Genomic DNA, 12,627 nt, shown 5'->3' on the forward strand with positions numbered 1-12,627 from the left:
AGGTACACAGCAAACACGTGGAAGAAGGTGCTCTGGTCAGATAAGACCAAAATTGAACTTTTTGGCCTAAAAACAAAATGCTATGTGTGGCGGAAAACTAACACTGCACATCACCCTGAACACACCATCCCCACTGTGAAACATGGCAGTGGGAGCATCATGTTGTGGGGATTCTTTTCTTCAGCCAGGACAGTGAAGCTGGTCAGAGTTGATGAGCAATCTTAGATGAAAACCTGTTAGAGTCTGCAAAAGACTTGAAACTGGGGTGGAGGTTCACCTTCCAGCAGGACAACGACCCTAAACATACAGCCAGAGCTACAATGGAATGCTTTAAATCAAAGCAAATTTATGTGTTAGAATGGCCCAGTCAAAGTCCAGACCTAAATCCAATTGAGAATGTGTGACAAGACTTGAGAATTGCTGTTCACAGATGCTCTTTATCCAATCTGACAGAGCTTGATCCATTTTGCAAAGAAGAATGGGCAAAAACTTCACTCTCTAGATGTGCAAAGCTGGTAGAGACATATGCAAAAAGACTTGCAGCTGTAATTGCAGCAAAAGGTTTTTTTACAAAGTATTGACTTATGGGGGCTGAATACAAATGCACGCCACACTATCATTTTCCTTCCACTTCACAATTATGTGCCACTTTGTGTTGGTCTATCACATAAAATCCCAATACAATACACACATTTCTGTACCACTAAATTTTGGAGTGGAGCCAAACAGGTCTCTTATTTTCCCTGAGCACAGTACACTGACATAAAGCCCACTTAGAGAGGATAATGTAAAACGAAAGATCAATTTGCTGGTCTTGGATGGCAATCTTGGCATTTGCAGTGAAAATGTTTCATCATCACTGCTTGTTACATATTACCCATAGTTCTAGCTGCTGTTGATACAGATTGTGTAAGGGTATTGCAGCTCTGTATCTTTTTCAGAGCTGCATACACTCTATAAGATTTTGAAAGAAGCTTGACTGGATCACCAACATCCTCACAATTTACATGTATAATTGGTGGACAAGTGGATAAATGCTATTTCTGTTTCCTGTTAAGACACCACAGTACATGCCTAATGTTTGGTGGGGGGGGGGGGGGGGGGGGTGATGTACGTTTTTGCTGCTGGCTGAGATTAACTGACCATGCAAAGCAGATAATGTGATGTATGTATTTGGTATCTCTCATCCACACGTCTTTATCGCTGCAGCACATGATTAAGAATCTTTGGCTAAAAACAGAGGATTGGGAACTATGGGCATTAGGCTCTATTCACACTAATGCATTTTTTGATGCATTTTGCAGAAATGCAGGGAAATTTTTTAACATGGGTTCCTATAGAACATGTTCACATCAATGCATTTTTGTGCCTCTGTGTTTTTGGAAAGGGCCTGGGAATTTTTTTCCCCACAAAATGCAGCATTTTGCATGTAATAGACTTCAAAGGACCCGCATCCAAAGAGCACATACCGTGTTTTTACCGTGATTTTGACGCAATTTTTGCCACGATTTGCGTTTTGCAATTTGTTTTTGTTTTTCAGCTGTACATTCACTGTATATACAGTAACTGGTTGCTAAGGAGGGGGCTGGGAAGCCGGCCGCCACATCCTTAACAACCGATGAGTCATCAACTGTCAGCGGGCTTTCCCACTGACAGCTGAATGTAAAAAAAAAAAAGAATTGCCAGCAATAACAAAAACATGAAAAAAAACAGCGTTGGGTCCCCCCCAGGTCCATACAAGGCCCTTTGGGTCTAGTATGGATTTGTATGGACCCCCCACGCCAAAATGTAAAAAAAAAAAAATGGTGTAGGGTCTCCCCCCCCCAAAATCCATACCAGACCCTTATCCGAGCATGCAGTCCGGCAGGTCAGAAAGGGGAGGGAACGAGCGAGCGTGCCACCCCCCCTCCTGAACTGTACCAGACCACATGCCCTCAACATAGGGTGGGTGCTTTGAGGCAAGGGGCGCTCTGCGGCCCCCCCACCCCAAAGCACCTTGCCCCATGTTGATGGGGACAAGAGCCTCTTCCCAACAACCCTTGCCCGGTGGTTGTTGGGGTCTGCAGGGGGCTTATCGGAATCTGGAAGCCCCCTTTAACAAGGGGGCTGCCAGATCCCGGCCTCCCCCCTATGTGAATGAGTATGGGGTATATTGTACTCTTACGCATTCACCGAACAAAGTATTGTAGTGTGAAAAAATACAGTAGACAGTTTTTGACAAGTCTTTTATAAAAAATATCTTCTTCCTGTCTTCCTGCATCTTCTCCCGCATCTTCCTCCTCCGGGCTTCTCCTTCTCCCGCTTTTTCCTCCGCTCTTCTTCTTTCTCCTGTCTTCTTTGTCCGGTGTGCTTCTTCCTCTGCCGCCGTAGTGTAGTGTGATAAAATACAGTAGACAGTTTTTGACGCTCCCACCATTGACCCTCCTCCAATTCTGCATCCAGCTGATCTGTTGGAGCCGATGTCAAGCATTTTTTAGATAACGATGGTGGCGTGACCTTCAGATAATGTCATCCAGAGGCCCCGCCCCTGTGTGACGTCGCGGACCCATCATGCCCCGGATGGTGACATCACAAGGGGCGGGGCCCCTGGATGACATCATCCGATGGCTACGCCCCCATTGCTATCTAAGAAAAGCTTGACATCGGTGCGGACAGATCAGCGAGACGCAGCATTGAAGGAGGGTCGTCCGTGAGTGCGTCAAAAACTGTCTACTGTATTTCTTTACACTACACTACTTTTTTTGGTGAATGGGTAGAGGAACAATGTACCCCATTCTCTATTCACATAGGGGGGGGCGGGATCTGGGGGCCCCCCCTTCCAGATTCCGATAAGCCGCCCGCCTGCAGACCCCGACAACCACAGGGCAAGGGTTGTCAAGAAGAGACTCTTGTCCCCATCAACATGGGGGCAAGGTGCTTTGGGGTGGGGGGCACAGAGCCCCCTGCCCCAAAGCACTCACCCCCCCATGTTGAGGGCATGCGGTCTGGTATGGTTCAGGAGGGGGGGTGCTCGCTCGTTCCCTCCCTTTCCTGACCTGCATGCTCGGATAGTGGTCTGGTATGGATTTTGGGGGGGACCGCACGCCATTTAAAAAAAAAAAATTGGTGTTGGGGGGTCCCCTCTGAGTCCATACTAGACCCAAGGGCCTGGTATGGACCGGGGGGACCCCACACTGTGTTTTTTTTCACAACAGGCTATATACAGTGTAAATTGCAAATTGCGGCAAAATCGTGGTAAAAATGAGTGTCCAAAAACACGGCAAGCTCCGCAAAAAGCACTGCAGATACGCTCAAAAGCAACATGCATAGATGTGAATCAAGCCTTACATCAGATCATTTGGTTTGGGTTTTTGATTGGACTGAACTGAAGGGAGGAAGTGGACTGCCTTGCTTTTTTTATCATTTACTTAGTGCATCAGGAGGCAATACTTTCTTAAAATTAACTGTGTGACCTTTGTGCAATCAAACCTCCCAGCATTGCTATTAGACTTAATGTACACAGGACGTTTAACAGCCTCCCCTGAACGATTCAACTTGACAGATAGTAAACAACGTTTAGAAAGGTCAGTTTTGCCGCGTTTAGCCGCGTTTGCATTCAGAAGCATCTTTTTTTTTAAATAACCAAAAATTAAAACACCTGTGAACATAACGCGGCTAAATGCGAGTTACCGAGTTTACCAGCTGTTACAGGCGTTTGGAGTTTCAAACGCCTCTGAACATCCGTCCTGAACGCATTTTTTTGCTTTCCAAAAAATACTTCTAAACTCAACTGTCTAGAAACTACTATAAACGACCCTGTGTACATGTACTGATAAGATAACATAGAGGAGAATTCAGGGGCAGCTGAAAAAAATGCCCAACTGCTCCTAAATGTCCGTTTACCAGCAGCAGTGTACATGAAGCCTCAAAAATGTATCTCCATTAAAAACGCCTGTAAACGAAATGCAGCTAAACGCTGGTAAACAAACGTTTAGGAGCAGTTGGGCATTTTTCTTCAGCTGCACCTGCTCTGTTATCTTATCAGTACATGTACACAGGATCGTTTCTAGTCGTTTCTAGGCAGTTGAGCTTTTTGGAAAGCAAAAAAAAGCATTCAGAACAATATTCAGAGGCATTTAAAATGCCACATGCCTGTAACAGCTTGTAAACTCATTTAGTTTACAGGAGTTTTTCATTTTTGACTATTTGCAAAAAAATAAAAAAAATAAACGATTCTAAACGCAAACGCGACATGTAAATGCGGCAAAAATGGACGTTTTTAAACGTCGTTTACTATCTGTCAGGCTGCATTCACACCTGAGCATTTCATTTTCAGGCAGAAAGGTCATGCGTTTTTACCGCAATTTTGCAGCGATTTTTACCGTGTTTTTTGCCACGATTTTGCACAGGTCAAAAGGTCACCAATGTAAAAAGCAGAAAAATGCCTATAATCTGCTCATCATACTGCCCTCCACTGCCCCTCCTCCCAGAGCCCTGCACTCTGTACGCAGCTCATCCCAGAACCCTGCACTTAGCTCATCCCGGAACCCTACACTCTGTACGCAGCTCATCCCAGAACCCTGCACTCTGTACGCAGCTCATCCCAGAACCCTGCACTCTGTACGCAGCTCATCCCAGAACCCTGCACTCTGTACGCAGCTCATCCCAGAACCCTGCACTCTGTACGCAGCTCATCCCAGAACCCTGCACTCTGTACGCAGCTCATCCCAGAACCCTGCACTCTGTACGCAGCTCATCCCAGAACCCTGCACTCTGTACGCAATGCACTCCAAAACCCTGCATTCTTTTAAATGTGCTGGGGTTTGTATGTATCCATGAGACTCTTGCTTGTGGAACAATAATAAAAGCATATTTTATAGGTACAAGAAAGCCCAAGTTTTGTTTAATGATGCCCCTTAAGCTCCTCCCACTGTCAGAAGTTTGACCACATTTGCTGTGGCGCGATATGCAAGGTTACTTCCTTCCTCAAGTGTCCCTCATTCTGAAGTTCAAAAGTTGGGAGGTATGCCCTAAGGATCAGGAAAACCTGAGTTGACCAGAGTTGGAAATCCACATACTGTACATACAAGCCACTGAAATCGCCAAATGTCTAAGAGTCTAAGGTTTTAATGATAAAATTGATTCATAGCAGTAAAAATGCCAATGTGTTTCAGGGGCAAAACATACTCCCCCCTTCATCAATTCTTAGGAATGTTGACAGTGCTCAGATGGAGATCTGCACTATGCACTTTGATGCATCCACTAACAATGGCTTAGCCTGTCTTCCTGAAACTGTTCCAAGTAAGGAAATCAAATGACCAGGAAGTCCATCTCACCCCCCACCTAAAGTGGAACTTGTGGACAGGCAGAATTTTTAATGCAGAAGAAACATGCTTTTCTGTATTGAAGTTACCTTACCTGCCACTCTGCGCTGCACAATGATCTGTGAAAGTGCAGCCCGGTGTAGAATTTCCCCAATGCCGAGCTGACTGAAATCCCACGCATGCGTGAGAGTAACATCACCTTGGGCCTGCCAATTTAAAAGGAAACCCCTGGGCTGAAGATGTCAGAGGCTGGCAGGGACCTCTGGGGATTATAGCGCTGGAGAATAGGTAAGTATATTTTCAACTCAGTTAAAGGGTCATAGTTGGCGTGCGAGAAGAGATTAACGTTTATTGTTATGGTAAATTTTTTGCTTGTATTTAACATCATTTTGTGCTTGTATTTTAGCGTCAAACAAACTCTGGGGCATATTTAATGAACTGTAATTCTGACATTTGCCAAACATTAACTGAAGGTGAATCCACCACCAGTGAGTGTTTGCTAAAAGTCACATTAACAGCTTCATAAATGTGCCCTTTAATGTTCAATGTAAGGAAAAGACGTACTTTTTTTTCAAGCTACCTGTTTTTCTTTTCTCATATAGAAATGGCGTTTCACAGTTTCCTCTTGGAACCAATAAGCTGCCATGCCTTTAACAAAGATGGAACTCGTGAGTATTTCTGCTTGTTTTGAAACTTGACCAATTAAAGTTTATGTAAACCCAATAATTAAAATCATATTAAAGCTTTAACATGTTAAAGTGGAACTATGCCCACAGAAGTATTCACCTCCTCATTCCAGCGATGCAATGGTTAAATCCATTGCCAGCCACTGTCATCTTCTCCACCTCTACTTCCAGGTGCTGGGTTTTTGCCCTCTTGATTGGCATGCACATGGGAGCTTTTCACAGCCAGAGTATGTTGGGAATGCTTTCAGAGCTGCGCATGTCTCTTCTGCAACAAAGAGCTGTCAGCTTGCAGTTTTTTAATAACGTGATTGTAAAGTTTTTTTTTTTTTAAATAAACTTGTTATACTTAACATTGCACAGAGCAGCCCTCTTATGGGGCCTCCTGATGGAGATCTTGGCTCCTCTTCTTATGTGTTTTCAGACCTCGATCCCGAGCTGGGCTGTGTGCCTCTTTAGAGGCACACAGAGCGGCTTGACCCAACCCGGATTCCCACCTCACATGACAAAATACAAAAATCATTTATAACTTTTTAAAATTTGCAGCCTTTGGTAAAATAAAACCTGTTAATCTTGCAGTGAAGGTCCTTGTCCATTCACTTCCTGTTAGAGTGTCAAAGCTTTGTTCCTATCTCTTAATTGTGCTCCTGCGTTGTCACCCTGACATGCTGGTTTCTGATGAAGACTACAAATTAGCATTTCAACACACATTTCAATGGCATGGTCCACTGTTGAAACCTGCCCAAAAAATGCAAATACCAGCTGGGTCAAGCAAGAGTACATGAGAACTAATGGTATATGCAACAGGTGCTTTACACATGGACTGCTGGGAGCCGGTCAATCACTGTTTCCAGGTAAAGACTGTCTCAGGTGAGTTTTGCTCAGCCTTAAAGGGCCAGCCTGAGTCTTGATACTGACACCCACCTCTCTACAGGCCCCATTTTCATACATCGTCCCCCCAATTTTCTTCCAGAGAGGACTCATCCTCTTCCTTTACTTATTATCCAACAGCAACAATATGCATCAATTACCAGCCCATGAGGTTCAGTTTTGCTAAATTACCCTGTTACCTGGAAGCCTTCAAGTTAAAAAAAATGTAAATTCTTTATTTTCAAGGAAAGCTTTCATAAGTTTTCAAGACTTTATTATTGCTTTGTCACTATACACTAATTTTTTTTTTACTGTAACTTATGTTGCAAGTCTTAACATTGGCTGAGAGCACTGATCAGGAGCCAATCAGCAAACCTTTTTCGGTCATGCCCCTTTGACAGAAGCTGGCAGAACGTCCGGCTTCTGTTGGACCAACTGCAGTATACACGGGTTGAATGTTGGCTGGTTTCTATTTAAACAGCTGAAGCCGCCCGACATTTGGGCCATGTGTACTAGTATATTTTATATTTACATAAATAAAATTAAAGAAATAATGTATAACCCCGCCATATCTTTCCATTAACTTGTGATATATATTTTTTAAATATCTCCAACTGTTTTTCTTTTGAGCAACATGATCCAGTTAGCATACCATGCTTGTGCAATATTTGCGATTTATCCCTTAAATCCATTTTTTCCTCACAGAAATAGCTTTTTGCCCAAATAGTCATGATGTCCATATATACAAGAAAGAAGGAGAAAAATGGACCAAAATGCATGAGTTGAAGGAACACAACGGCCAGGTTACAGGTAAACACTTATAATATCTGTAGTCCAATGTGTCAGGACTGACCTCATTTTCATATTACTCTTTTAATGATCCTCCTAAAAATTTTAAAGTATTTTTTTAGGCATACACCAAACTAATATTGGAGAACAACCCCACTAAGCATTCTGTTGATCTAAAAACACCAAATACGATAACTGCTACTTAACCACTTGCTTACTTACCATTGACAGCTGCCTCTCAGCGCGTGGAGAGCCGAAGAGAGCTGCGCCAGCCCCCTCCCCTGCCCAGTGCTTCAGTGAGTGCTGGAGGGATAGAGCGGAGAGTGGTGACTAACAGTCACTTCTTTCCACTTTAAGCAGACTGAGAACTGAGTAACCAGTGGTCATGTGAACGCTCAGTGTAGAATAACTCCTGCCACACAATTAACAGGGCAACATTTAGGTATTTTGGTAAATTCCCTCACACTTGGTCAGTAATTTAGATCATATTGTGGGCTTTGTATTTATAGTTAGCAACTTCATGTGTCCTTCGGATATTTGTATAATCATTTCAGTTTTAATGGATTTGGGAACAAGCAAACTTTGAAGATCACCAACAATAACCAACTTTGCAAGCCAAGTTCAAAAACTCTGCTACCTCTGGAGTAGAGATGTAAAATTTCTGGAAATTTTGAAGCCATGGGAAAAAACTTTTTTCCTGTTTTTTTCTGGAAGAATTGGAAATTTTGGAAAAATAAAAAAAATTCAATGTGAAATAGTTTTAAAAAGTCATTTTGTTATACAGTGTATATATAAGTGTAGCAATAACGCTCGGTGGAGCTGCTGGTTTAAAGTGGGCTGTTACCTTCACTCTCGATACCTCTGTTTCACCGGCACCAGGTCTAGGGTTCCGTTGAGTTTACCTCTGGGCGATGTAAGCACTGAACACTCAAGTATATTTTTCCAATGCTTTAATGAACAAATAAAGGAAGTAGCAGGAAAGCTGCAGGGAAGCTCAAATACCTTTCAGTAGCATTCTTCAGAACATTCTCCGGAATTGAACACCTGTAGTTGAATAGTCTCCCTTTTTTTTGTAGGATCTAATCTTTGCCCGCCTGGATAGACATCTCTCACTTGCCTAGCAGCCAGTCCGCAGAACGAACAAAAGTCTCTTCCACAGACTTGTTTGGAATGAAACCCGTACGATCCTCTGCCACAGGATGTATTGGTTTGCGATGAATGTCAGACACAGGTACTTGAACCTTTAAGCCAACCCTGCAGTACTATGCAGTGAGATTACTTCAGGATACGTCCTCCAACCGAGTCACCAGGCCCCTCTTCAGACCAGCACTCTGCAAGATCCTTCCATGAAGGGTCCTCCCCTGGGATCTTCTCGGTTGTCCAGCTTCTTCACTCAGGATAGACAGCTCAGGACCGTTCCTCTGCTGCTGTGGTAGGCCCCAGACAGGCTTCTGGGCCCACCCACACGCCGCAGCGACGTGGGCCTCCAGAACGGACGACCACGAGGTGGTACTCTTAACACATACCTGTCGGCCAGGAGGGCCAGCAGGTAGCTGAAAGAAAACCCCAAAATATGGCGTCTCTCCCATAAATACCCTCTCCCAGAATGCAACTCGGAGGACCACCTCCACCGAGTTGTCCCCGGGACCGAGGAGCACTCATACGCTTCAACACGTTGCTTTTCCAACACTGGCCCATGTTGACTACGACACCCACCGGCACAGTGTGGAACCACATGCAACCCAGCCAAGCTGGAACAGAGGCAAACCTGACTTCCTCTAACAAGTGACCCACTAGATTTACCTATCAGCGGTAGATTAAAAATCTACCAGCGCTACATACTCCCCCCCACTACAATAGACGTTGTCCTCAATGTCTGTCACAAAAATAACTCCCAAGCCTGAGAGCAGGTATTTGAGCTTAAAACTTGGATTCAAGTAAAGAAGAGGGAAAGACAGTAGAAAGACATTATAAGATTAACATTTGTAAAACAATATGTTCACATCCGCAAACAAAACCATCCTATGACTGTACATAACCTCACTATCTATCTTAGCTGAAAAGCCTAACAGCTTGATAGGAGATCAAATAGTTCCTGAAAAGGAAAACACTTTAAACATACATGCGTCCTATACAGTTTCAGAAGCAAAGTCTCATTTGAAAAAAATGAAACTCTTTTCCCATTATCTATATCAGAATAATCTTTAGGAGTCCATCCCTATACATACACAATTTTTAAATGAAAGAAATCCGGCTAGCAAAAAGAAGTCCTTGGATTTGAAACACTGAGATGAATATTCAGATTTTAACCACGAAGGTCTCTATACACTGGCACTAACCAACTACCCCAAAGTTCTTTTGTCCATAATTACTAATAAAACCGGGGATCTGGCAATGTCAGTGTTTTTCCCTGTTTCTCCACTGTAGTGATGAAATATACAACGTTATCTTTTCTGGGTCTGCAAATGACCACTTTGTCAGCATGAATGTGCCGACCATAGTTCCAGTGCATAAAACATCCACTGAAGCGTTCATGCATAGCAACAGAACAACCAGTTTTTCGGAAAGGCTTAGGCACAGACAAATAGTCCCAAACAGCTTCACTGTAACAAAGCTCCCGGTTAACTTCAATCACTTGCATTATATCCTGAGGGTCATAAGGGAACTCCAAACCATATTCCGTAGCTACACGCTTGTTCAACATTCTCTGCAAACGTGCAAGTTTCGGTAAGGATCTATTTTTTCCCATCCCAGGAGGCACACATGAATCCAACGACTTGCTCACCATAGACCCAGCCGATGTCTGAAGTGAACTAGCAACTTTTGACAATGTCTCATTTACAGTGCTATGTGGCTCCACACAAGGTGACGTCTTCCCAGAACTCAGGGCTGTCCATTCAGGGAAAGTCATAGCAGAGGCAACATCCTCGCCTTGGGCCCATAAGAGTTCTTGTGACATAGTCTCAAATAGGTAATCATCACCGGAGAGATCCGACATGGATTCTATCTCCGAATCTCCCAGCTCTTCTGCTGGCAGATATTTATTTACAGTCCCAGATACATTCCCCACTGATTGCTCACCCGTTCCTGACGTGGACTTTATTGGATCCGGTTCGGGTAGTCTCTGGGGTAGGCCTCGACCACGGCCGCGGGAAGCCTTCACATATCCCACCTTCCTCTGTACAGGCACAACGGGGATAGGTGTAGTGGATGCGGAAATCAAAGTAATGTCCGCTGATGAATCGGTAACAGCAGTGTCTCTCTCCGGAACATTCTCGGCAACAACAGGCAAAGTCACGGCCTGCCGTTATCTTCCAGCAGAAGTAGCAGCTTCTACTGTGGCGACACCTGTAGCCCAGTCCATACGATAAGCACGGGGCGACATGGTAGGTTGCTCCACCACAAACAAATATTCTCCACATTGTGGGCAGCGACCAAATGCACGGAGATGTACGGCCAGTCCCTCACATTTGTGGCAGATCATGCCCAGCCCTTCGATATCTCAGACGGTATAGAGAACAAACCTCCCCTGCAACTTCAGACGAATACCGGTATCTGTAAGCTGGGTTCCGGTCTGCACAGTACTCGCAGGGAACATTCTTGGTCCCATAATTGGCTGCATCGCCGGAAAAGACATGGCCACACTCTGATCTTCTCAGCACGATCACGAGGCCTCTCTTCTTTGGCGCCAAACACATACACGCGTCCCACGCAGTATCAAGTAGGGTAGGCTCCTCCCACTTGTTCTTCTGATCATGTAGCTCCCGGGCTTTTACTGGCGCCCGCCGCCTACGCACTCAGAAATAAAGTCCTGCAACTTTTAACCTCTTCTTTTCCCAAGAAAATGACAAAGTCCAGCTCTCACCGTAAACTCCTGGTGAAACACCTCTCTAGGTTGCGAGAATTGATGGCTAACAAATCCCGGACGACGCCCCCACATGTAGCAATAACTCTCGGTGGAGCTGCTGGTTTAAAGCGGGCTGTTACCTTCACTCTCGATACCTCTGTTTCACCGGCACCGGGTCTAGGGTTCCGTTGAGTTTACCTCTGGGCGATGCAAGCACTGAACACTCGAGTATATTTTTCCAATGCTTTAATGAACAAATAAAGGAAGTAGCAGGAAAGCTGCAGGGAAGCTCAAATACCTCTCAGTAGAATTCTTCAGAACATTCTCTGGAATTGCACACTTGTAGTTGAATAGTCTCCCTTTTTTTTGTAGGATCTAATCTTTGCCCGCCTGGATAGACATCTCTCACTTGCCTAGCAGCCAGTATGCAGCACGAACAAAAGTCTCTGCCACAGACTTGTTTGGAATGAAACCCGCACGATCCTCTGCCACAGGATGTATTGGTTTGCGATGAATGTCAGACACAGTACTTGAACCTTTAAGCCAACCCGGCAGTACTATGCAGTAAGATTACTTCAGGATACGTCCTCCAACCGAGTCACCAGGCCCCTCTCCAGACCAGCACTCTGCAAGATCCTTCCATGAAGGGTCCTCCCCTGGGATCTTCTTGGTTGTCCAGCTTCTTCACTCAGGATAGACAGCTCAGGACCGTTCCTCTGCTGCTGTGGTAGGCCCCAGACAGGCTTCTGGGCCCACCCACACGCCGCAGCGACATGGGCCTCCGGAACGGAGGACCATGAGTTGGTACTCTTAACACATACCTGTCGGCCAGGAGGGCCAGCCGGTGGCCGGAAAAAAAACCCAAAATATGGCACCTGTCCCATAAATACCCTCTCCCAGAATGCAACTCGGAGGACCACCTCCACCGAGTTGTCCCCGGGACAGAGGAGCACTCATACGCTTCAACACGTTGCTTTTCCAACACTGGCCCATGGTGACTACGACACCCACCGCCACAGTGTGGAACCACATGCAACCCAGCCAAGCTGGAACAGAGGCAAACCTGACTTCCTCTAACAAGTGACCCACTAGATTTACCTGTCAGCGGTAGATTAAAAATCTACCAGTGCTACAT

General features: G+C 44.9%; 1 protein-coding gene across 1 annotated transcript in view; it reads left to right on the forward strand.

Annotated features, from left to right (window-relative positions):
• ARPC1B (actin related protein 2/3 complex subunit 1B) overlaps nucleotides 1-12,627 on the forward strand; it is a 138,657-nt gene that overhangs the window by 37,291 nt on the left and 88,739 nt on the right. The window contains exons 2-3 of the mRNA XM_073633078.1: nucleotides 5,906-5,971; nucleotides 7,562-7,666. Of these exons, the coding sequence (XP_073489179.1) occupies nucleotides 5,908-5,971; nucleotides 7,562-7,666 (169 nt within the window). The 5' untranslated portion in view covers nucleotides 5,906-5,907. The remainder of the gene's footprint in view (nucleotides 1-5,905; nucleotides 5,972-7,561; nucleotides 7,667-12,627) is intronic.

Source organism: Aquarana catesbeiana, linkage group LG06 (genome assembly GCF_042186555.1).
Source record: "Aquarana catesbeiana isolate 2022-GZ linkage group LG06, ASM4218655v1, whole genome shotgun sequence".
NCBI lineage: Eukaryota > Metazoa > Chordata > Amphibia > Anura > Ranidae > Aquarana > Aquarana catesbeiana.